The sequence below is a fragment of the Papio anubis genome, chromosome 1 (assembly GCF_008728515.1).
Source record: "Papio anubis isolate 15944 chromosome 1, Panubis1.0, whole genome shotgun sequence".
Lineage (NCBI taxonomy): Eukaryota > Metazoa > Chordata > Mammalia > Primates > Cercopithecidae > Papio > Papio anubis.
The window spans coordinates 217,286,199-217,311,594 of NC_044976.1; the positions used below are offsets into that span (position 1 = coordinate 217,286,199).

Here is a 25,396-nt window from a genome sequence, read left to right on the forward strand (position 1 = left end):
TTAATGTATCACAGATATATTTATTTAATAATCTACTTTGACAAAGTAATGTTAGTAGTTATTAAAGGCTTCCTTTATTAATCTACTTAGATAACCTACTCATAGGAGTAGCTCTGGTACGTTAGTTCAGAGAATTAGGAATTTATAATTCCTATGAAGACGTTTAGGGGAACATTTTGTGTCTTTATTTAAGGAACCCATCCCTGCCCCTCAGATAAATTCTGTGAGTACTTAGGATCTATTTTATCCTGCTCCATCCGAATTATGTGCAGAATGTTACTCTGTTACAATATCCAAGTGGCAGAATTATTAATTCAGAAGATAATTAAATTGATAGATGTTGCAGGAATTAACCTAACCGTTGTATAGCTTTAAAGAAAAGAGATTTGGCTGGGTGCAGTGACTCATGCCTGTAATCCCAGCACTTTGGGAGGCCAAGGTGGGTGGATCACCTGAGGTCAGGAGTTCGAGACCAGCCTGGCCAACATGGTGAAACCCCATCCCTACTAAAAATAAAAAATAAAAATAAAAAAAAAATTAGCCAGGCGTGGTGGTGGGAGCCTGTAATCCCAGCTACTTGGGAGGCTGAGGCAGGGAGGTGGGGGTTGCAGTGAGCTGAGATCGCGCCATTGCACTCCAGCAGCCTGGGTAACAAGAGCGAAACTCCATCTCAAAAAAAAAAAAAAAAAAAAAAAGATTTATTGTCCCCTATAATTTTGTCTTAATAATGTTTTCCAGTAATTTCTAAGGAAATTTTCGTGGTGTCCTCAGTCTGACTGGGAAAAGCAGTCCAGAGTCCAGCTCACACTGTATTTTTCTTTCCTTTTCAGGGTGTGAGAGGAGTCCTGAGCAGGTATGTGTGCTTTCTAGTTGGTGAAGGGATTGGGAGAGGCAGAGGAGCTGGTGGAGAGCCCTGCTGACCTCTGTGGTTTCTGTGCTCTTCCCAGAAGTAAGGCCGTCACAAGGCTGGAAGCGGAGAGCATCCCCATGGAACTGAAGACCGCGTGCCGCATCCCTGGGAGGAGGGAACTGTTGAGGAAGTTCCAAGGTAGTTTGCATCTTAGAGACTGGGAAGTGGCTGCCTGGGGTTTGCCTCGTATTGCAGTTTATCACTGTGCCAGTTCGCTGCAGTGAGCAACAGCACCTGAAGTCTTAGTGGCCCAGATCAGCAGAAGCTTGTTTTGAGGGTGTTGCCGTTGCTTTGTTCCTGGGTGTGGGGACTTCTCTGCCACATCGTCTCACTCTGAGACCCGTGTTGACAGAGCTCCACCTCCCTCGTGGTGCTGGGAGCCGTAGAAACGGGCCAGGTGATTGAAGACATGGGGGAAGAAGTTCTCTTACAGAGTCAATACAACACCTCACTTCTGGTCACCAAAATGTGTGGGGATTTCTCCCGCAAACAGCCAATCTGTTCTCCACACACTCCAGCCAGATGTCCTTCCATGCAATTTGATTTTGACACTGTCTACCTGGAGATAGCACCAGGTCCCCCGGGTTGAGGGCCTAGTCCCCCAAGACTGACCCCACTTCACATGCCAGCCACAAGCACAGGTTGTGGCCTGTGATTCTGACCAACTGACTGCAAATTGGGGTTCCCACAACCCCTTCTTCAGTTCGCTTGATTTCCTGAAAGAGCTCACAGAACTCAGGGACACATATTTACTCATTTATTATAATGGGCATTACAGAGGCTAGAGATAAACAGATGGAAGAGATTCCCAGGGTGAGGTTTGTGAGAAAGGGTACGGAGCTTCCACACCTTCTCCAGGCATGCTACCTTGGGAACCTCCACGTGTTCAGTGATCTGGAAGTCCTCAGGACTCAGTTCTTTCTTTTCTTTTCTTTTCTTTTTTTTTTGTGATGAAGCCTTACCCTGTCCCCAGGCTGGAGTGCAGTGGCACCATCTTGGCTAACTGCAACCTCCGCCTCCCATGTTCAAGCGATTCTCCTATCTCAGCCTCCTGAGTAGCTGGGATTACAGGCACCTGCCACCACACCCGGCTAATTTTTATATTTTTAGTAGAAACGGGGCCTTATCATGTTGGCCAGGCTGGTCTCAAACTCGACCTCAAATGATCTGCCTGCCTTGGCCTCCCAGAGGGCTGGGATTACAGGCGTGGGCCACCGTGCCCGGCCAATGAACTCAGTTCTTTTAGGTTTTTATGGAAGCACTTTGTAGACGTGATTGATTTTTTTTATGGAAGCGCTTTGTAGACGTGATTGATTAAATCATAGGCCATTGGTTTATCAACCCACCCTTCAGCCCGTCTCTCTTCAGAGGTAGGTGGGAGCATGGCACTGAAAGTTTCCAGCCTCTAATCACATGGTTGGTTCCCCTGGCAACCCACACCCATGGGAGGCTTTCTGGGGGATCACCAACCGTAAGTCATCTTAGTAGCATGCAAAAGATACTGTTGTCTTTCTGGAAATTCCAAGGATTTTTAGAACTATATGTCAGTAAACAGGATGTAGACAAAATGCATACTTCACAGTATCATAGGCATGGTGACTGTAGATCAAATACATACTTCACAGTTTCATAGGCATGGTGACTGTAGACCAAATAGATACTTCCCAGTATCATAGGTATGGTGAATCCTGCACCGTAGACCAAATACACACTTCACAGTATCATAGGCACGGGGACTCATGCACTGTAGACCAAATACACACTTCACAGTATCATAGGCATGGTGACTGTGGACCAAATACATACTTCACAGTATCATAGGCATGGTGACTGTAGACCAAATAGATACTTCCCAGTATCATAGGTATAGTGAATCCTGCACCGTAGACCAAATACACACTTCACAGTATCATAGGCATGGGGATTCATGCACTGTAGACCAAATACACACTTCACAGTATCATAGGCATGGGGACTCATGCACTGTAGACCAAATACACACTTCACAATATGAAATAGGCACGGTGACTCATGCACTCCTCTTAAAGGCATCCATGCTGAATTGGGGCATGTGGCCTTCCTGAGATTTCATGGCTAAGCCAAACTATCAAGGAGACAGTGTAGGGGGCAAGGGAAAACTTTCCCCTTTCACTATGAATGTTTGCTGAAAATTAATTGACCAAAGACAAACAGGAACAAAGGCATAGAAAAAGTTTAACATTCAAAGCACAGCAGAATCGCAGGAGAATAATTACCCAGTAACTCAATGGGATGCGGATGCTTATATACCCTTCTTTATTGGAGGAAAGGGAGATGGGGAGGCGTGGATGATTTTAGAGGGATAGTAAATGATTTTTTGGTGGATTCATTGGACTTGGAGTACATACAGTGGCTTGGGACAAAGTCTGTTGAAAAATAGACAGTGGTTTGTGACTGAAGTCTGTCCAGGTGTGTTGACAGACTTGTCTGTCTTCCTGCAGTATGAACTAAATTAATTAAAACACAGGGACTTTAGGCAGATAAATGAGTGTTAGAATAAAGCTTCTTCCAGTGTGTGCTTGTCTCCAAGGGCCTTTAATTTAAAATAATGGGCATACCAGGGTGCCATATTTTAGGGTAGAATTCTCTGGTCTCCTTCAGTGGGAGAGTGTACCATGCCCAGAAAAATGAGGATTGGTGTATTCATGAGCAGTATCAGAATCACAGCCACCCATAGAATCTACATTTGGTTAGAACAGTGGGCTCAAAATTGTAGTTCATCTCTTATTAGCTGTGATGTGAGTAACGTTAGTTCCAGTAGATTTACATTTCCTTGTTTATAAAATGCTAAAAATGTTTGGAGGACAAAATGAAACATTTGAAAGCACTCCACCTCCTAAAAGTTATCAATATGAAAGCATTGCAAAGTTATTAATTAACAAGAAGTTTGGTTTAATGTATTGGCTGAGAATTTGATGAGTTGCTTGAATTAGTGAGTCAATAAGGCCAAAAATATTGTCAATTATTTTTATGTAGGAATAAGCAGTGTCACAAAAAATTAGTCTGTTCAATCTGATTATATTATTCTTTAAAACAGTATAGATTCAGTATTGTTTAAAATTTCATTTTAAAATCTAATTTAGCCCAAGTAATGAAAACTGACTGTGTCTAAATAGTGGCTTCACTACTTACAGGGAAAGAGTGTAAAGTCCCTTAATGAGAAAATCCATCTCTGCAGCATAGTACCCACATTCTCCTGGGTAGATGAATGTATACTAAATGCCCGACTCGATTAAAATCATCATGGCACCCTTAGACTCAGTAACCTCATATCCATATTTATTTTTATTGAATGAAACAATTCAAAATGTTTTATTAATTCTATCTCATCCATTCTTTTAAACATTGGAATATATCATTAAACAACAACAACAGCAAAATATGCTACAATCCATAGCTTTGTGTTGCAGATACGTACTTAGCCAAAATACACAGGCTGTAAGAGGCTGATACAGAATATTGAATAAAATAAAAAGGAGTATGAAAAGGGTAATGAGAAGTTCTGGTTTTGAATAAGGTGACCAGGAAGGACCTCGCCCCGTGGGGATAATGCAGCACATATATGATTTGGAAGAAAGCACTCAGACAGCAGAAATGAGTGCTGAGGCCTGACATGGAGGATGGCAGGTGTGTTCCAGGAGCTGTGAGGATGTCAGTGTGAGGAGACTGTGGCAGACTAAATGACAGGAGGGTCAGAGAGACCACGGAAGGGCTGGATAGGCTCTGAGCAGGATACTTTATCCCTGAGTGAAACAGGACGTCATTGAAAGTTGTATCTAGAAAAATAGTTTGATTGGACTAATGTTTTATGAGGATCACTTTGTATGGTTTCTTGTAAGTAAATTATGGAGAGGAGAAGATTACATGGGAAAAGCAGTTAAGGGTCTTTGCAGTAATTTGATGAGAGATGATTATGTGTTGGAACAGATGTTATTACGGAAGGTGCCGCAAGATGGACATATTTTTGTTATACACTGAAGGCAGAGCTGTTAAGATTTGCTATTGGATTACATATGATGTGCTATTAAAAAGAAGAGCTATGAATGATTCCAAGGTTTTGGAGCTTGCAAACTGGCAAAATGTGATTGCCACTTCTATTGAAGAGGAAAGCTACAGTTGAAGCAGAAGAAGGGGTTGGGTTTTGGACATGTGGATGTTGCGATGAGTGCTAAATATCCAAATGTTGCTCTCAGGTGGGCAGATGAGTGTACAATAGGGATTTTCAGGGTAAAGTTCAAAGCTAAGCACATGCCTTGGGAATCAGTCAGCATGTGATTGGAATTTTATCAAAGCAATGAGCCAGTCAACCCCCAGGTAGATAGGGAGTGAGGTGAGAGAGAGAGAAGAAGTCCAAGTCTTGGGACCATAGGTTTCTCCAGTGGTGGTGGTGGAGGAGAAGAGAACAGCAAAGAGGATGAAGGAGTAGTGAGCAGCGAGAGAAGGGAAACATGGATGAGTGCTATCTGTGGAAAAGGGAGATTTTCCAGCACAAGTGGATTCTCAGTAGTGTTGAGAGATACAGAAAAATCATTGAAGACGAACTCTGGGCCAGGTGTGGTGGCTCACACCTGTAATCCCTGCACTTTGGGAGGCCGAGGTGGGCGGATCACCTGAGGTCAGGAGTTTGAGACCAGCCTAGTCAGCATGGAGAAACTCCGTCTCTACTAAAAATACAAAATTAGCCGGACATAGTGGTGCATGCCTATAATCCCAGCTACTTGGGAGGCTGAGGCAGGAGAATTGCTTGAACCCAGGAGGCGGAGACTGCAGTGAGCCGAGATCACACCATTGAACTCCAGCCTGGGTAACAAGAGCAAAACTCCATCTAAATAAAAAGACAAACTCTGACAAATAGCCATTCATCAATACGCAGGTCCCTGGGAAGATGGACATGAGCATTTTGGTTGGGGTGTGGTCACATCATGATGAAGAATTGAGTTCAGGAGAGAAGGGGTAGAGAGAGGAATGGGGTGTAGACCATGTCAAAAGCCATTTCACAGATCTCTTTTGTTAGAAATGAGGCAGACAAATGTGCTGGAGCAGGCACAGCATGGGAATACATGACTTCTGTTAAATGCACAATCCGTGGAGACCTACCTTTCCATCTCTGTTATTTACCTCTAGAGTTTGGGAAGACCACATGAACTCTTTGACTCGGAATCTACTCTTGTGTAATGTAGGGATGACAATGGTGACCCTCAGGGTGGTTATATGAGTTAATAAAAATAATGCAATATGCAGTTATGTGACCACTCAGGTTGGGTATCAATAACAGTTCACTAGGCTGGGCGCGGTGGCTCACACCTGTAATCCTAACACTTTGGGGAGGCCGAGGCAGGTGGATCACCTGAGGTCAGGAGTTCAAGACCAGCCTAACCAACATGGAGAAACCCCATCTCTACTAAAAATACAAAATTATCCAGGTGTGGTGGTGCATGCTTGTAATTCCAGCTACTTGGGAGGCTAAGGCAAGAGAATCACTTGAACCCAGGTGGCGGAGGTTGCAGTCAGCCAAGATCGTGCCAGTGCACTCTAGCCTGGGCAACAAGAGTGAAACTCTTATCTCAAAAATTAAATTAAATTTAAAAATTTTTAAAAATTCACTAGGCTGGGCATGGTGGCTCACACCTGTAATCCCAACATTTTGGGAGGTTGAGGCCGATGGATCACTTGAACCCAGGAGTTCAAGACCAGCCTGGGCAACATAGTAAAACTCCATCTCTACAAAAAATACAGAAAACTGGCTGGGCATGGTGGTGTACGCCTTCCCAGCTACTCAGAAGGCTGAGGTGGGGGGATGGCTTGAGTCTGAGAGGTGGAGGCTGCAGCGAGCTGTGATTGTACCACTGCACTCCAGACTGGGCAACAGAGCAAGGCTCTGTCTCAAGTAAAAAAAAAAAAAGTTCACTAGAAGTGTTTAAAGGCAGGTAAGTATAGTGGTAGTGGCAGTAGTGGTAGTAGTAGTAGCAGTAATAGGAAGAGTAGTGCAGTAGTAGTAATAGTAGTAGCAGTAGAAGCAGTATTCTGATATTAAAAATCAAACTATATTAACATGTTAATCTGATTTTGCATTGCTATAAAGAAATACCTGAGGCTGGGTAATTTATTAATATAAGGAAATGTGGTTTGTTTTGGCTCATGGTTCTGCAGACTGTACAGGAAGCATGGTGCTGGCACCTGCTTCTGGTGAGGCCTCAGGAAACCTACAGTCAATGTGGAAAGCAAAGGGGGAGCCAGCGTATCACATGGCAAGAGGGAAGCAGTGAAGTGGGCAAGTGCCAGGTTCCTGTTAAACAACCAGCTCTTGCATGAACTGATAAAGAACTCACTTGTCACCAGTGGGATGGCATTAAGACATTCATGGGGGATCAGCGCCCACAATCCAGCACTTCCCGTAGGCCCCACCTTCAACACTGGGAATCACATTTAAACGTGAGACTGGGAGGGTAGACACACCCAAACCATATTATTAATTAACTTACTATTTATAAGCAATGCTAATAAGGAAATCCACTGAATATTTTACATCCCCCCTTCACTGAGGTTTCATATCTAGATGTATTTATTTATTATGTGTATGGGTCAAATGTCTCATCAGTCTCGCTGGGACTTCAGAGTATCAATATTTTTTATTGTTACATAATGAATAACTACAAGCTTAGCTGCCTAAAGCCATACCATTTAGTAGCTCACAGTTCTGAAGATCAGACATCCGGGTGGGATCAGCTGGCTCCTCTGCTTAGGTTTTCTCAAGGCCCACATGTAGGTGTTGGCCACAGGCCAGGCTTCTCTGTAGGTCTGGGGAAGAACCTTCCGTCTAAGCTTATTCAGGTTGTTGGCATAATACAATTCCATGCAAATGCAGTACTGGGATTCCTGTTGTCTTGCTGGCTGTTGGTTGGGGGCCATTCTCAGCTCTGGAGATCACTCGTTTTTCTCCTCATATGACCTTTCCATCTTCAAAGCCAGCAAAGAGATATCAAATCCACGTCTTACTGACCTTTCCTGCTGCCACCAACCCAATAGCCAGAGAAAACTTTCTGATTTTACCGGACTTGTGGGATTAGATTAGACTCACCTTGATGATCTCTACTGGTCATATAGTATAACATACTCATGAGACTAACACCAGGGTGCGAAGGTCATGGGGTTCATCTTAGAATTCTGCCTACCACAGTAATATAACTTTGAAAGTAGTGGGCTTAATATTAATAAAATTCTCCTATAAATTTTTAAGAAAAGAATTCCTAAGAGGTTTGTAAATTTTATGTTAAATGCAGAAGATCCTCCTAAGTGCACCCAAATGCTTTGGATGTAAGCCAGACATGGTGGTGTGCACCTGTAGTCCCAGCTGCTGGGGAGGCAGACACAGGAGGATCACTCGAGTCCAGGAGTTTGAGGCTGTAGTGGACCATGGCTATGCCCATGAATAGCTCTGCACTCCAGCCTGGGCAGCATAGCAAGACCCTGTCTCTGTCTCTCTTTCTTTCTCTCTCTCTCTCTCACACACACACGCTTTACAGGTAAATGAAAGGAAACTAAATGATTATTTACTTGGTTTGTCATCATCAATAGTTGTTTTTATTGAGGAAGTTAAAGAGTTCTGGATTATGCAGAGGTAACAGTGGAATACACCAGAAAGTAATAAAGAATAAGAAAGTAATAAAGAAGATTTCACCTGTAAGGCGAAATACTGATTTGTTTTCTCTAGGCGTTGTTAGAGAGAGAAGTGAGAGCTCTGGGACTATTCATTTCAGTGGTTTCCTGAGTTTCTACCTTTCTTTCCTTTCACCTGCTCCACCACGTTCCTTCCGCAGTGGATGTAAAGCTGGATCCCGCCACGGCGCACCCGAGTCTGCTCTTGACCGCCGACCTGCGCAGTGTGCAGGATGGAGAACTATGGAGGGATGTCCCCAACAACCCTGAGCGATTTGACACGTGGCCCTGCATCCTGGGTTTGCAGAGCTTCTCATCTGGGAGGCATTACTGGGAGGTTCTGGTGGAAGAAAGAGCAGAGTGGGGTTTAGGGGTCTGTCAAGACACACTGCCGAGAAAGGGGGAAACCACACCGTCTCCTGAGAACGGGGTCTGGGCCCTGTGGCTGCTGAAAGGGAATGAGTACATGGTCCTTGCCTCCTCGTCGGTGCCTCTTCTCCTACTGGAAAGTCCTCGCTGCATTGGGATATTCTTGGACTATGAAGCCGGTGAAATCTCATTCTACAACGTCACCAATGGATCTTATATCTACACATTCAACCAACTCTTCTCTGGTCGTCTTCGGCCTTACTTTTTCATCTGCGATGCAACTCCTCTTATCTTGCCACCCATGACAGTAGCAGAGTCGGGAAATTGGGCATCCAGGGATCATGTAGATCCTGCTTCTGATGTAAGAGATGATCATCTCTAAAACTCTGTTCCCAAGATGCAGTCCCAGCCTAGCAAACGTTCCTGGAGTGGGGTGAAGGACATCAATATACTAAGTTTTAACAGATACCCCCATTTAGGTCAGCACTTGATTCCTTGTTGCTGTGAAATATTTCCATGGGACAAAAGAGGGAATACGCAATATTTGCATATGGGAAGATTATAGAGCATAATAATTTTATAAATGCAGCAATCTCAACCTCTATTTCTAGATCACATTTTCTTGATGAGTCTTCCTTCAAATTAATGACCTTGGAATACATAAGGATTTCTATACCTTCATTATAATTTGTTATTCCTTTCAACATCCTTGTATTCCAAATCTTCCATATAAGAATTAGACATGGTAGTTCTTAAACTGATTCAGAATGGTCTGATACTATTCCAGTATCACATCCGTACTTCTGTTTCTCCTCCTTTTCCTGATTTTTCTTCTCATTCTCTCCTTCCCCCCTCTATCTCTCATTCCCTGTCACTCTCTCTCTCTCTGTCTCTCTTGTTCCTTATTTTTTGTTTCTTACCTCTTACTGTTTAACCTGTTGCTTCCTTCTAGATTAATACATTTAGAGCCATTATTTTATACAGTCACATTTCCTATGACTTTACTCAATTACTTTTAAAGTCCTTTTTATTCTGGGACTGATTTTTAAGAATTACAAAGCTCATTCCTCTGAATCTAATATCACTGACTGCTAGACTTTTTCCTTTTCTTTGGATACCCTTTAGGAATTTATCAGAATTTTCATTCAACTCGTTCTTTAACGTAGATATTTATTAGTTTTAAGACCTTAAGGCTAGGCGCAGTGACTCATGCCTGTAATCCCAGCACTTTGGGAGGCTGAGGTGGGTGGATCACAAGTTCAGGAGTTCGAGACCAGCCTGGCCAATAGGTAAAACTCTGTCTCTACTTTAAAAAAAAAAAAACAAAAAACAAAAATTAGCTGGGTGTGGTGGCAGGAGCCTGTAATCCCAGCTATTCGGGAGGCTGAGACAGGAGAATTGCTTGAACCCTGGAGGCAGAGGTTGCAGTGAGCCGAGATCGCACCACTGTACTCCAGCCCAGTGCGAGACTCCGTCTCAAAAAAAAAAAAAAAAGACCTCAAACACTTCTCTCTCTCTTTTAGCTGCTTGTTATGGTTCCCATACGTGGAACAATTGTACTGGCCTCGCAGTGGTATGGTAAATATTTAAGGTCATATTTGATATTGCTGGTTTGAATTCAGCTTTTCCATTTAAATACATTATAATAATGATGAAATGATGATAATATTTAACTTATTTTTAAAGTATATTCTATACCTTTCCAACAGAAGTTTTAAAAGTCATTGAAGGCTAACCTTGCTGCCCTCTTTGTATCACTGTCTTCTAATAATTGTTATGGCCGGGCGCGGTGGCTCACGCCTGTAATCCCAGCACTTTGGGAGGCCGAGGCGGGCGGATCACGAGGTCAGGAGATCGAGACCACGGTGAAACCCCGTCTCTACTAAAAAAAATACAAAAAATTAGCCAGGCGAGGTGGCGGGTGCCTGTAGTCCCAGCTACTCGGGAGGCTGAGGCAGGAGAATGGCGTGAACCCGGGAGGCGGAGCTTGCAGTGAGCTGAGATCACCCCACTGCACTCCAGCCTGGGCGAAGAGCGAGACTCCGTCTCAAAAATAATAATAATAATAATAATAATAATAAATAATAGTTATACAAATGCTAAAATGTTTAAATGGTAACCAAATATTAATTAATGGCAAATTATTTCACATTATCTGACAATAATCTGCAGAAGGTTTAATTTTCCTCCTCAGTTTGAAGTTCAAGATGTTTTTCTCTTCCAGGGAGATTTTTTCGACTGACATCTTTAACTACCTTCCGATCATATTATTAACGTAGCCTTCTTCCTAGATTTTTTAAATTGTTTGATCATGAGCGAACACTTCTACTGTCTGTGTTAGGTTTGCAAACAGAGGGAATAACGCATCCTCACGTCCCTCCTCTTGGTGTTCCGCGGGCCGGTGTGCCCTAGCCCTCCCTCGTGCAAGGTCTGTGTAGGGAAGGTGGCCTTCAGCTCAGCCACAGCGTCCCTTCCCCCAGGGATCAGGAGGGTGGCCTGAGATACCCCTTCCATGGGGCACCACCCATTCACTGAGACGGGGAAGCCCTGGGTGGGAGGGAGAACACGTCCATGTGTCTTCTACTCTCTCCACAGAGTGGAACGAGAGGCCCAGGAGTATCCATTTCCCACCGTGTAGCCCAGTACTCTGGTCTCACTGTCTCTGCTGAATGCTGTCTCACTGTGCATTTTATTATGGTTTATGTCAGTCAGTAGACCTATGTGAGTCTTCATCTCTTGCATTCTTAGGTTCACAGTTTTGTGTGTCCCCTGTAATGACCTCTTTCCCTTTCCAACTCCTGAAAGGTTTCCACTATTTCCTCTGGAACTTTGTTTCATTACCAGCAAAATCCTCTACATCCATACCTGTTTCCTGGCTTTCCCTCTCCTTTCCTCTGAATGCGTCTTTTATATTCAGCTGTCCACTTGACATCAGAATACACATTTTAAACTCAATTTGCCTAAAACGTAACCACAAAGTCTCTTCCTAACTGCAACCACAAAAACCACAGGCTGCTCCCTGTCACTGGGTGGCAGCTCCACTCTTCTGATTGCTTAGGCCAGGCGTCCAACTGAGTGCTTTCTTGACTTCTGCAGCCCACATCCAGTCCATCAGCAAGCCCTGTTGGTCCTGCCTTCAGAATATGCCTGGCGTTCAGTTGTCCTGGCCACCCTGCTGCTGTAACCATGGTCGGAACTCCATCCTGCCACTCTGGATTATGACTTTCGTTTCCTCACAGTGGTCCTGCTTGGGCTCTAGGCCCTTCCGCTCCCATTCTCTCTACAGCAGCTGGGCTGATCCTTTTAGCACCCAAGGATCTGTTGGCATCACAGTGACTTAGATGGTGATACCATCACAATGACGAGTGAAAGTCAGAATCCTCACAGTGAACCCCCAGGCCCTAGAGGTTCTGAACCCCCATCCCTCCTCTGATTCTCTCTTCCTCCCCCACTTCCCTTTGCATTCTGCTTCAGCTGCCCTGGCCTCATGGCTGGGTTTCCACCAAAGCAGGCGCTTCCCATCATAGGGCCGTTTCCCCCGCTGTGGCTTCTGCTTGAAATTCCCTTTTCCCTGATGTCCCTTGACTCATTATTCCCTTTCTTCCTTTGAGTGTTCTGAGATCCAGCCTCTCAGTGATGCCGTATAACCCTCCTCACCCCAGAGCCCGTCCGGAGCTCACCTTTCCAGTTGCCCTTGCTGGGCTCAGTGGAGGCTCTTTGTTCCCCATAGAGTACGTGTCATCTAGTGTACTATATTGTTCTCTTATTTATTAGGCTTGTTTTATTTATTTATTTATGTTTTGCCTTTTGTGCTAAATGTAAACACCCCAAGCGGTGGTATCTTTGTCTCTTGACAATGATACATTCAGTGTTTCTCAAGCACCTCCAATGCTGGTTTGTTATCAATCTGTATTTTTTGAATAAATAAATGATTGACTATCTGGAGAGCAAAACTGATGGACCTGAAAATGTTGTGTGAAATGTAACGTAGTATACTGATATAACAATAATAATTGGCCAATAAAGTTTAATTCCAAGTGCTAAATTAGTAAAATTTTGGGGATAGAGAAAAATTGAGCAGAAGACTAAGTTTGTAAACATGATAGATTTCGTGACCTGATAACTTGGCATGTCCAGGCCTAGTCCCATTGAACCCCCTGTGGTTTTGATTCCCCGTGACATCACAGTGACACCTTTGCATTATGCTTTGTCTCGTACTCCATAAGCCACCTCGCAAAATGGTATCGTCACTAAAAATGTGAGGAACTTTCTATAAACTTACGTAGACTAGAAGCTTTAAAAAAAAAAATTTCATGTTTTATGTACCTTTCTTTACCTAAACAATATGGTGCATCCACGCCGTCTAGAAATGGGGTGTCTTGGGTCTGCTCTCCTCATCACTTTGCTATTACTGTGCATTTCTCTGTTATATACATTGAGCTTTTTTTTCTATCTCAAATCATAATTTTTTTCTTTCTGACACATCCTTAAGGACTGCTCTGACAATTACCAGTGAAATTCTTTTCTTCTCTGTAAAAATTTGAACACCAACCCTGGTAGAGCACAGTGGCTCCCGCCTGTAATCCCAACACTTTGGGGACTGAGGTGGGAGGATTGCTTGAGACCAGAAGTTTGAGACCAGCTGGGCAACAAAGCAAGACCTGGTCTCTACAAAAAAATATAAATTAGCCAGATATGGTGGTGCAGACCTATAGTCCCAGCCACTTGGGAGGGACTTGAGCCCAGGATTTCAACTCTGCAGTGAGCCAGGATCACACCACTGCACTCCAGCCTGAGTGACAGAGTGAGACCCTGTCTCTTGAAAAAGAGAAAACTAAAAGAGAAAGTCCCCGACATGAGCCTCTAGCCTTTTCTAAGCTATAACCCTCCAGAACTCTGTCTACATATCCAGAAGACTGGGTAGTTTATTCTAAGAACTAATCAGCTCAGTAACTCCCTGATATGGTTTGGCTTTGTGTCCCCACCCAAATCTCATGCTCAATTATAATCCCCAGTGTTGAAGGTGGGCCTGGTGGGGGTTGATTGGATCATGGGGGCAGTTTCTCATGGTTTAACACCATCTCTCTTGGATGAGTTGTTGTGAAATCTGGATGTTTAAAAGTAGGTGGCCCCCCAACTTTCTCTTGCCCCTGCTTTCGCCATGTAAGGCAGCAGTTCCTGCTTTGCCTTCTGCCATGAGTAAAAGCTCCCTGAGGCCTCCTGGAAGCAGATGCTGCCATGCTTCCTGCACAGCCTGCAGAACTGTGAGCCAACTAAACCTCTTTTCTTCATAAATTTCCTGGTTTCAGATATTTATAGCAGTGTGAGAACAGGCTAATATACCCCCAGGTCCCCCTCCTCCAAATCAGGTGACTGGTTTATCAATTTAATAAACTTTTTTTTTTTTTTTGAGATGGAGTCTCACTCTGTTGCCCCAGCTGGAGTGCAGTGGCATGATCTCGGCCCACTGCAACCTACACCTCCCAGGTTCAAGCGATTCTCCTGCTTCAGCCTCCCGAGTGGCTGGGATGACAGGCGCCCGCCACCACACCCAGCTAATTTTTGTGTTTTTAGTAGAGAGGGGGTTTTGCCATGTTGGCCAGGCTGGTGGTCTTGAACTCCTGACCGCAGGTGATCCGCCCGCCTCGGCCTCCCAAAGTGCTGGGATTACAGGTGTGAGCAACTGTGCCCGGCCTTAAACACATTTTTCTAGCATGTTGAGAAGGCCCTGAGTGAAGAGGACTGGGAGGAGGGGATACACGGAGCGATCAGGAGTGGGAAATAAAATAACCTACTTAGCCAGCGGAAGTAATGGAAAGCACTTAGATTGGTGATTGCAACCCCTAGAACCCCAGAGGGCCGAGAACTGGGAACACTGGGATCTAGTCAACCTGTCTGCCCTCCAAGCACCGACTCCTTGGTGCATACTTTCTCTGTGCTTCTGGGGCCCTCTGTGGTCTGCTTTTCTATTACACGGGGAAGAAGAAAGGATGCTGGGCCTGCATATGTGTACCACACATATTCTACGAATTCTACACATTCACTTATGTAGAATAGTCTCTTTACTCTCTAATTCTCTGACTACATCTACCCAAAAGTACCCAGTCAAATTGATACGTTTCTTAGTTAATTGACTCTAAGTCTGATTTTTTTCTGACATTGCTTGGCTATAGCTGTGTATTTATTTTATTTTAAAAATTCAGCATTGTGATGTCATTTTTGCCTTTACAAGAGCGTTCAAACATAGTTACATATACACAATCTAAGTAATGATACTTGCTCAATTTCCTTACTAGTTTTTGAAACTAAAGTATAAACCTATGTATGCTAACATCTTCCTTTCAAATCAAAAAGTAAAAATAAGACTGGGCGCAGTGGCTCACATCTGTAATCCCAGCATTTGGGAGGCCAACAAGGGTGGATCACCTGATGTCAGGAGTTTGAGACCGGCCTGGCCCCCATGGTGAAACCTCATCTCTACTAAAAATACAAAAATTAGCCAGGCATGGTGGCTGGTGCCCATAATCCCAGATACGAGGGAGACTGAGGCAGGAGAATTGCTTGAACCTGGGGGGGCGGAGGTTGCAAGTTGCAGAGATAGCAGCACTTCACTCCAGCCTGGGTGAAAGAGCGAAACTCCATTTCAAAATAAAACAAAAAACAAAAACAAAAACAAAACAGGCCACCCTGTGGCTCCTTAATGTATGTAATAGTACACTTTATATGATTTTTTTTCCCACTATCTAGGAAAATGAGTTCTTTCTTTCATACATAAAAATATTAGTAAAAAGAAGATGTCAAAATATTTTGGCCCTATTTTCAGCAGATATAAGGAGAAAGAAAAAAACAAATGCATGATTCTGTTCTAGGTAGGATGGGACCAATTATGCTTCAGCTGTTTTCTTAGCCATATAATGATTCTGGGGAACAGGGGAGGGGAGCAAATGGCTCATTGGTATTTATGTTTTTAGAACAACAGCGGATTGAGTTCCCTAATTTTACTTACATGAGGTAGTAAATTCTTTTTATATCAACGGACAAATTATGGTCCTCATTTTCTCTCAGGACCTGACGGGAGATGGGGCAATTTGATGTGGTGCACGCCTCTGCCTCAGTGGATGTGCTAGTGATCCCTGTGGCTCTGAAGTTTCCCCAGCGGTTTGAGATGCTGATGAACCCAGGCCGCCATCAGGGTCCGTCTCCAGTCTTCCCTCAGCAGAGCTGCAACACTGTGTAAATGCAGTAAGCCCATATTAATAAATACTGTGGGCCACTGCATTTATAAGGAATGGGCCAAGCCTGAGAGAGGCACTTGGATTTCCTTACCCTGGCTACAGCACCTGTGTGCGCCCAAGAGGGTACAAGGCATTTTGAGATCTGACTGAGGCCCTCTGGCTACGTCTATGCTCCTGCATTCTCTCAGTGTTGCCTAGCAGCATACAAGTAAAAATGGTGAGTAGGTTTCTGCATTGAGGAACTCAGCTCAGAGGTCTGCACTTCTAGGTTGGTTTGTTAAATAAGGAAGCCACAGGGAGTGCCTCAAGGGTTAGAAAAATCTCAAGAACACACTTGTTGCTCTTAGAACATTTATAAATTATGACAGGCCGGGCGCGGTGGCTCACCGCTGTAATCTCAGCACTTTGGGAGGCTGAGGCGGGCGGATCATGAGGTCAGGGGATCAAGATCATCCTGGCCAACATGGTGAAACCCCGTCTCTACTAAAAATACAAAAATTAGCCAGGCATGGTGGCGGGCGTCTGTAGTCCCAGCTACTTGGGAGGCTGAGGCAGGAGAATGGTGTGAACTTGGGAGATGGAGCTTGCAGTGAGCTGAGATCATGCCACTGCACTCCAGCCTGGGCGACAGCGCAAGACTGTCTCAAAAAAAAAAAGCGAATTATGACAGACACACCAACACACAAAGATACACAGTCAGCACTTATATCACAACTCATTGTTTAATTATAACAAAGCAATACATCTGCCAATGCGAAATTATTATTATTACTATTATTATTATTATTTTGAGATGGAGTTTCGCTCTGTTGCCCAAGCTGGAGTACAACGGTGTGATCTTGGCTCACTATAACCTCTGCCTCCTGGGTTCAAGTGATTCTCCTGCCTCAGCCTCCCGAGTAGCTGGGATTATAGGCACCCACCACCTTGCCCAGCTAATCTTTTTTTTTTTTTTGTATTTTTAGTAGAGACAGGTTTTCTCCATGTTGGTCAGGCTGGTCTTGAACTCCCAACCTCAGGTGATCCGCCCGCCTCAGCCTCCCAAAGTGCTGGGAGTACAGGCGTGGGCCACCGTGCCCAGCCTAATGAGAGTCTTCTTTAACCTCCACTTCACTTTCTAAAAGAGAGTCTTTTTTCGGCGGGGGTGGGAGAGGACAGGGTCTCACTCTGTCGCCCAGGCTGGGGTGCCAGTGGCATGATCATAGCTCACTGCAGCCTTGACCTCCTGGGCCCATTGATCCCCCTGTCTCAGTCTCCTGAGTAGCTGGGACCGTACATTTGTGCGACCATGCTGGGCTAATGTTTAATTTTGACTTTTGTACAGATGGGGTCTTCCCATGTTGCCCAAGCTAGAAATGAGCCTTTTAAACAATTTCAAACTGTACATCCAGATATCCGTTCTATCTGAATACAAACACAGTCATGTGTTGCTTAATGATGGGGATATGTTCTGAGAAATGCGTCATTAGGTGATTTTGTCATTGTGTGAGCATCACAGAATGTACTTACACAAACCCAGATGGTGTGTCCCACCACAAGCCTAGGCCATAAGTGTGTGGTATAGCTCGCCACTCCCAGGCTACAAACGAGTACGGCATGGTCCTGTACTGAATACTGAAGACAGCTGTAACACGGTGGTAAGTATTTGTGTCTCTAAACATAGAAAAGGCACAGTAAAAATACTGTATAAAATACAAGAAAAGGTAACCTGTCTAGGGCGCTTACCATGAATGGAGCTTGCAGGACTGGAAGTTGCTCTCAGAGAGTCAGTGAGTGGGTGGTGAGTGAATGTGAAGGCCCAGGACATTCCCATACACGGCTACAGACTTTATCAACTTTGTACACTTAGGCTGTATTAAATGCGTTAAAAAATATTTTTCTTTCTTTAATAAGAAATTATCCTTAGTTTACTGAAACTTTTTACCTGGCAAACCTTTTACTTTTTATTAACTTTGTGACTTTTTTGTAATAGCACTTAGCTTAAAACACACATTGTAAAACTGTATAAAATACGCTCTTTTTATTCTTATTCTACAAGTCATATTCCATTTAATTTTTTAATATTTATTTATTTATTTTTTACTTTTCAAACTTTTTCTTTGCAAACTAAGACACAAGCACACACATTAGCCTGAGTGTCCACTGAGACGGAATGATCAGTACCACTGTCTTGGCCTCTACATCTTGTCCCACCAGAAGGATTTCCGGGGCAGCCACATGCATGGAGCTGTCTCCTCCTGTGATCACGATGCTTTCTACAATACTGCCTGAAGGGCCTGCCTCAGACCCCTCTTCAGGAGGTGGAACCACCACATATGTAATTTGTTGTTGACCAAAATGTGGTGTTCTGCAACATGTGACTGTATACATATATACATACCATGTGTGTTTGTGTGTGTATAGTAAGAGAGTTTGTGAACAAAAAATGGAGTCACACTATATACAATCTCACTATACACTATATTTAGCTTTCTTTTTCTTTCTTTCTTTTTTTTTTTTTGAAATGGAGTCTCGCTCTGTCACTGGGCTGGAGTGCAGTGGCGTGATCTCGCCTCACTGCAACCTCCGCCTCCCGGGTTCGAGCCATTCTCCTGCCTCAGCCTCCTGAGTAGCTGGGGTTACAAGCACGTACCACCACGCCCGGCTAATTTTTGTTATTTTTTAGTTGGGATGGGATTTCACCATCTTGGCCAGGCTGGTCTCGAACTCCTGCCTTGTGATCCATCTGCCTTGGCCTCCCGAAGTGCTGGGATTACAGGTGTGAGCCACCGCGCTTGGCATATTTAACTTTCTACTTGTTTGATATTAATATCTTTTTTTTTTTTTTGGACAAAATTCTTGGTAATGTCATTCCAATTTAATGATTGTTTCCAGTCATCATCTATTAAATCATGTCTACCACTTTAAACACGTACCTTGTTTCCCAGTATTATCTATTTCAGTACATGCTATAATGAAGTTTTTGAGGGTATGTGTTTATTGATTGAGGGTTAATAAACACAAAGCAGATTCCTAGATGTAGAATTAACAGGGCAATGAGAAAAGCATGTCATTTAACATTTTATGAAAGACAGATATTTCTTTTGTTAAAATAATATGTACTATGTCAAGGTATATGTGTATTTAAATAGTCATTTTTTTTTTAGATCTCTCCAAAGATACTATTTCAATTTTGACTCTTATCAAGAGTTCATGAGGCCAGGCATGATGGCTCACACCTGTAATCCCGGCACTTTGGGATTCCAAGGTGGGCAGATCGCTTGAGATCAGGAGTTCAAGATCAGCCTGGGCAACATCACAAAACTCCATCTCAACTAAATATACAAAAATTAGCCAGTGTGGTGGAACATGCCTGTAATGCCAGCTACTTGGGAGGCTGAGGCAGGAGAACCTGGGAGGACGAGGCTGCAGTGAGCCCAGATCACACCACTGCACTCAAGCCTGAGCGACACAGTGAGACTCTGTCTCAAAAAAAAAAAAAAAGAACGAAATAATCATGAGATTGGGCTTATTTCCCACATTTTTTCAAACTCTGGATATTGCCACACTTTTCATTATTTACCTATCTGGAAAAGCAAATGTCTTTATATTTAAATTTTTATAACCTCAATCATTAGTGAACACATTTCTAATGTTTATATCACTTGCTTGTAAACCATTTTCCTGTGAACTGTTTCTTCAAGTCATTACATATTTTTCTTTTGCTACATGTTTTTGTTGCCAAGTTTTTGAGAAAAAAAGCAAAGTAGCCTTCGGTTGTCTTCTGGAATTTTTCTACTATTGTCATTATTTTTTAGAGTTTGCTAGTAGTGTTTCTTTTTTGTTTTGTTTTGTTTTGTTTTTGAGATGGAGTCTTGCTCTATCGCCCAGGCTGGAGTGCAGCGGCGCCATCTCGACTCACCGCAAGCTCCGCCTCCCAGGTTCATGCCATTCTCCTGCCTTAGCCTCGAGAGTGGCTGGGACTACAGGCATGCACCACCACACTGTGTAATTTTTGTATGCTTAATAGAGAAGGGGTTTCACTGTGTTGGCCAGACTAGTTGTGAACTCCTGACCTCAGGTGATCCACCCATCTCAGCCTCCCAAAGTGCTGGGATTACAGGCGTGAGCCACCGCACCCGGCCAATAGTGTTTCTTAGAGTGTAGATTTTTCTAAATAGGTAACACAATTTATCTATGTTTTGCTTTTTAACTTTTGAGAATTGCAGCTTGGCTTATGATGTATACTTATTCAAGATGATTGGGGAAAAAAAGGAAAAATAACTATCATGCTTTCTGATAGTAGTTGTATTTTTGAAATGTTTAAATATGTAATTCATAATTTTAATATTTTTGGTGTAAGGAATAAAGATGGGACCCACACTCCCTTCCTCCCACAAATGCCTTGTCAGTTATCATGATGTAGTTATTGTATTTTCAAAGCTTGATAAGATATAAGATAAGAGAATTTCTCTTCAGTAGGCTTTTTTTCTTCTGGATTTCTCTGGCTAGACTTATGGGCTTATGTTCCTATTCTGTATTTGCATGACACATCACCTTTTTTTTTTTAACATATATAGAAACCTTTACACTCACTAAACTTTTATATGTTTTATATATTTATATTTCATATTTAAAATCTCAAAGCATATCTGTAAACTAAGTAAGCTAGGTTTGATTATTACCATTTTAGATGAGAAAACTATGAAAAGGCAAATGAGCTTGCTGAGATCTTGTAATTTAGTCTTGTTGACCTAGGGATAATGCAGAATAGTTTGGAGGGATTGCCCAAAATGTATGTATGTATTTTTATTTGTCTTAGTTTGGGAGTACTGTTTTGTTACCTGCATGTTTGGATTTATTTTTATTTGTATTAATTTGGGAGTACTGCTTTTTAGCTGCTTGTACATATTTATATTTATTTATATTAATTTGGGAGTACTGCTTTTTAGCTGCTCGTATGTATTTATATTTATTTAAATTAATTTGGTAGTACTGCTTTTTAGCTGCTCGTACATATTTATATTTATGTTAATTTGAGAGTACTGCTTTTTAGCTGCACGTATTGCATAGTGGTGAAGTCTTGGCTTTTAATGTGTCCATCACCCAAACACCAGGATGGACCGAGTCTCTCTATATCCATCTGTAAGACTTGTGGTTTGTCTCATCAAATACGCGTTGCTTTGAATATGATGTGGTATTGGAACTGGAACGTGATAAGAGTTTTCTATACATATGCGTGAATTATTGCATTACAGTTATAATATCTGTTACAAAGTTTTTTCAAGCTGTTTTATCCTCTCAAGCAGTATATAGTACTTTGGAAGAAAACCTCATACACTCTATTTCTTCAATACCAGGCCCAATTAAAAGAGAGAGAGAGAAAGAGATTTTATGTGTATTTTGCTTATCTCTTACGTTATTTGTCTACTAAAGTATTTTAAAAATTACCTCAGAAATGATAACCCAATGAATGAGGTGTTTCTTTGAGACCAGTCATAGATAAAGTACTCTGTGTGTAATGAATATTTCCTAAATACTATTGATAGATTATTCTGAGGCTCCATTTTGAGTCCTTGAGGTTTTTGGCAGGAGCTTAGGGACTGGAGTCTCTAGAAATATTCATCGTTTGGCCACAGCAGGATTTGTCTTCACTTCATTGGATTTAGAGGCAGTACTAATAGTGGTCAAGAATGCACACTCTCGACCACGTTGCTGGGGTTCAGAATCAGCTCTGCGTCTTCCTACATATGACAGTTTGCTCAACACACATGTGTTTCAGCTTCCTTTTCTATAAGTTGGGAGCTAATAATAATAATGCAACTCCATATAACTGTTGGGGTTACATGAATAGAATACATATAAAAAGCATAGAAGAATGCTTAGCTTCTGTTGGAGTTAAATGAATAAATTAAATATAGAAAGCATAGAAAAGAGGCCAGGCACGGTGGCTCACACCTGTAATCCCAGCACTTTGGGAGGCCGAGGTGGGTGGATCATGAGGTCAGGAGTTCGAGACCAGCCTGGCCAACATGTGAAATCCCGTCTCTACTAAAAATACAAAAAATTAGCCGGGCATGCGCCTGTAATCCTAGCTACTTGGGAGGCTGAGGCAGGAGAATGGATTGAATCTGGGAGGCGGAGGTTGCAGTGAGCCGAGATCGCGTGATTGCACTCCAGCCTGGGCAACAGAGCCAGACTCCATCTCAAAAAAAAAAAAAAAAAAAGGCATAGAAGAATGCTTAGCTTGTGCTGGGGTTACATGAATAAAATAAATATAAAAAGCAGAGACGAATGCTTAACTTCTAGTAAGTTCTGTTATTATTATTAGGATTGATATTTCTGTTTAGCTGCAGTAGAGATGGGTGGATCCAATGGCAGCACCCAAACCCATTTCATCCTGCTGGGGTTCTCTGACCGACCCCATCTGGAGAGGATCCTCTTTGTGGTCATCCTGATCGCGTACCTCCTGACCCTCGTGGGCAACACCACCATCATCCTGGTGTCCCGGCTGGACCCCCACCTCTGCACCCCCATGTACTTCTTCCTCACCCACCTCTCCTTCCTGGACCTCAGTTTCACCACCAGCTCCATCCCCCAGCTGCTCTACAACCTTAATGGACGTGACAAGACCATCAGCTACATGGGCTGTGCCATCCAGCTCTTCCTGTTCCTGGGTCTGGGTGGTGTGGAGTGCCTGCTCCTGGCCGTCATGGCCTATGACCGGTTTGTGGCTATCTGCAAGCCCCTGCACTACATGGTGATCATGAACCCCAGGCTCTGCCGGGGCTTGGCGTCAGTGGCCTGGGGCTGTGGGGTGGCCAACTCCTTGGCCATGTCTCCTGTGACCCTGCGCTTACCCCGCTGTGGGCGCCACAAGGTGGACCACTTCCTGTGTGAGATGCCCGCCCTGATCCGGACGGCCTGCGTCAGCACTGTGGCCGTTGAAGGCACCGTGTTTGTCCTGGCGGTGGGTGTTGTGCTGTCCCCCTTGGTGTTTATCCTGCTCTCTTACAGCTACATTGTGAGGGCTGTGTTACAAATTCGGTCAGCACCAGGAAGGCAGAAGGCCGTCAGCACCTGCGGCTCCCATCTCACCGTGGTCTCCCTTTTCTATGGAAACATCATCTACATGTACATGCAACCAGGAGCCAGCTCCTCCCAGGACCAGGGCAAGTTCCTCACGCTCTTCTACAACATTGTCACCCCCCTCCTCAATCCTCTCATCTACACCCTCAGAAACAGAGAGGTGAAGGGGGCGCTGGGAAGGTTGCTTCTGGGGAAGAGAGAGCTAGGAAAGGAGTAAGGGCATCTCCACCTGACTTCACCTCCATCCAGGGCCACTGGCAGCATCTGGAACGGCTGAATTCCAGCTGGTATTAGCTTGTGACTCCCAACTTGCCTTTTTCTGGACTTTTGTGAGGCTGTTTCAGTTCTGACATCATGTGCTTTTGTTGTTGCTTTTAAAATTGAGACAGGGTGTCACTCTGTCACCTAGGGAGGAGTGCAGTGGTGCCATCATGGCTTCTCCAACTCTTGGGCTTAAGCGATCCTCCCCCTCCTCAGCCTTCCAAGTAACTGGAAGGTGCGCACCACTGGCGGTGGGAATTGTGGCTTTTCTATTTTCTACGGAGATGGGGTCTAGCTGTGTTGCCCAGGCTGGTCCCAAACTCCTGGCCTCATGTGATCCTCCTGCCACGGCCTCCTAGAGTTCTGGGATTACAGGTGTGAGTCACTGTGCCTGGCCAACATTATGTGCTTTATGTGTGAACTGAATAACACAAATCATCCCAAAACCCATCGTGCTCTATAAAGCAGCTGTAAAGAACAAAGTGAGATAAACCATTGTAAAGATGAGTTTCCACCAACTTATACCAGAGTGCTAAGAGGAAATAACTCTTCTCAATCAGAGCTTTGCTTTGTTTGTTGTTGTTTGCTTTAAAGTCTAACACACCTGACATGTTTCAGTCAGAATGACCCCAAATGCATCACTGTTCTCCACGTGGTCCAAGTGCCTCTCTGTTTAGAGCCATCAAATCATGGAATTCAGCACAGTTTGATATTTTCTATATTCCCAATTCCTACCCAAACCTTTTCATGAAATTGTAAAGTTTGTTGTACCCTTTATCTAAACCTTTGGAATTTTCCCCAAAATCTGGTGTAAGATTCTGCATAAACCAAGAAGTGAACCTGTAAATAATGATACACGGGTCATTTAAATCTTAAAGCATCATTCTTTCTCAGGCATGTTTTTTCATTATTAGTAAGAAGAACGGGACATTGGTTCAGTCCCTTCTGTGTACCAGACGCTCTTCGTTCATCTAACCTCTGTATTTGTATGAAGTCAGCGTGAGTATCATTATTCCCATTTTATCTCCCTGGTCCTTGAGATCTGAAGGTTAATCTTTTGCTTGAGGGGAAATGAATCAGGTTTTCTCTCCAAGTTCTTTCTGACTCCTGATTCATGTGGTTTCTATTGCATCATGAAATTTCAAAGAGCAAAAGTCTTCAAGCATTTGGCTTGGCATGCAATGTCAAAGACCCTTTGGGGCTAAGGAGCATGGCTGGCCACTGTTCCTTACACAGTGCGGTCCTCAGTGTGTCCCACCGATGTGCACTCCAGTTATCTGAGGTCTCGTTCCAATGCGGTTCCAGTTCAGCTGGTGATAAGAGGGGTCTGAGTTTCTGTGTCTCCTCCCAGGTGATGCCCTTACTTTGGGGACTCAGACTACATTTTAAGGACCCAGGAAATAGTTCCAGGCATTTGGAGGGCAGACACGTTCTGGAAAAAGCTGGGAGAGCGTTCATAGACGAAGGGCGAATGCAAGGTGAGAGGGAGTGGTGTGAAAGGCCCGCTGAGGGGTGGTCCTCATTCCTCTGCCATCGCTCCTGTGCCTGTGCTCCGCTCCTTCCTCCTCCACGGGTGTATTTCTGTCCTCTTTTGTAGCCTTCTCACCTCCACACCGCACATCAAAGGTCATCAGCCCCAGGGCATTGTGTAAGTGTAAACAAACCAGAGCCCGGCCCCTCTGACTATTCAAGGATGCTGTTTGTGAGAAGTACTGTTGTGGATGGGCTAATGGTGAACTGAGAATGAGTTATCTGTGTGGCAGTTAGGGTTTATTTCCAACAGTTACAAAACTCCCCAAGTCCACATATATATGTTAAAGAAAATACTTTATTTATTTTTTTGAGATGGAGTCTTGCT

General features: G+C 43.7%; 2 protein-coding genes across 3 annotated transcripts in view; both read left to right on the forward strand.

The window, feature by feature from the left end:
• TRIM58 (tripartite motif containing 58) overlaps positions 1 to 13,019 on the forward strand; it is a 22,789-nt gene extending 9,770 nt beyond the window's left edge. The window contains exons 3-5 of one of the 2 annotated variants that reach the window (XM_009195550.3): positions 831 to 853; positions 948 to 1,048; positions 8,767 to 9,640. In XM_009195550.3, coding sequence (XP_009193814.1) covers positions 831 to 853; positions 948 to 1,048; positions 8,767 to 9,356 — 714 coding nt within the window. In that variant the 3' untranslated portion in view covers positions 9,357 to 9,640. Of the gene's footprint in view, positions 1 to 830; positions 854 to 947; positions 1,049 to 8,766 lie in introns of both variants that reach the window. The other variant, XM_003893646.5, reaches the window with a different exon arrangement.
• Positions 13,020 to 22,412: 9,393 nt separating this feature from the next.
• Positions 22,413 to 24,099, forward strand: LOC103880230 (olfactory receptor 2W3). The gene has a single exon (XM_021932290.1). It carries the CDS (start codon positions 22,550 to 22,552, stop codon positions 23,492 to 23,494), a length of 945 nt encoding a protein of 314 aa, XP_021787982.1. The 5' UTR covers positions 22,413 to 22,549; the 3' UTR covers positions 23,495 to 24,099.
• The last annotated feature ends 1,297 nt before the right edge of the window (positions 24,100 to 25,396 follow it).

Excerpts from the sequence above, each read along its gene's own strand:
- LOC103880230 (XM_021932290.1), top strand. The coding sequence starts at position 22,550 with ATGGGTGGATCCAATGGCAGCACCCAAACCCATTTCATCCTGCTGGGG.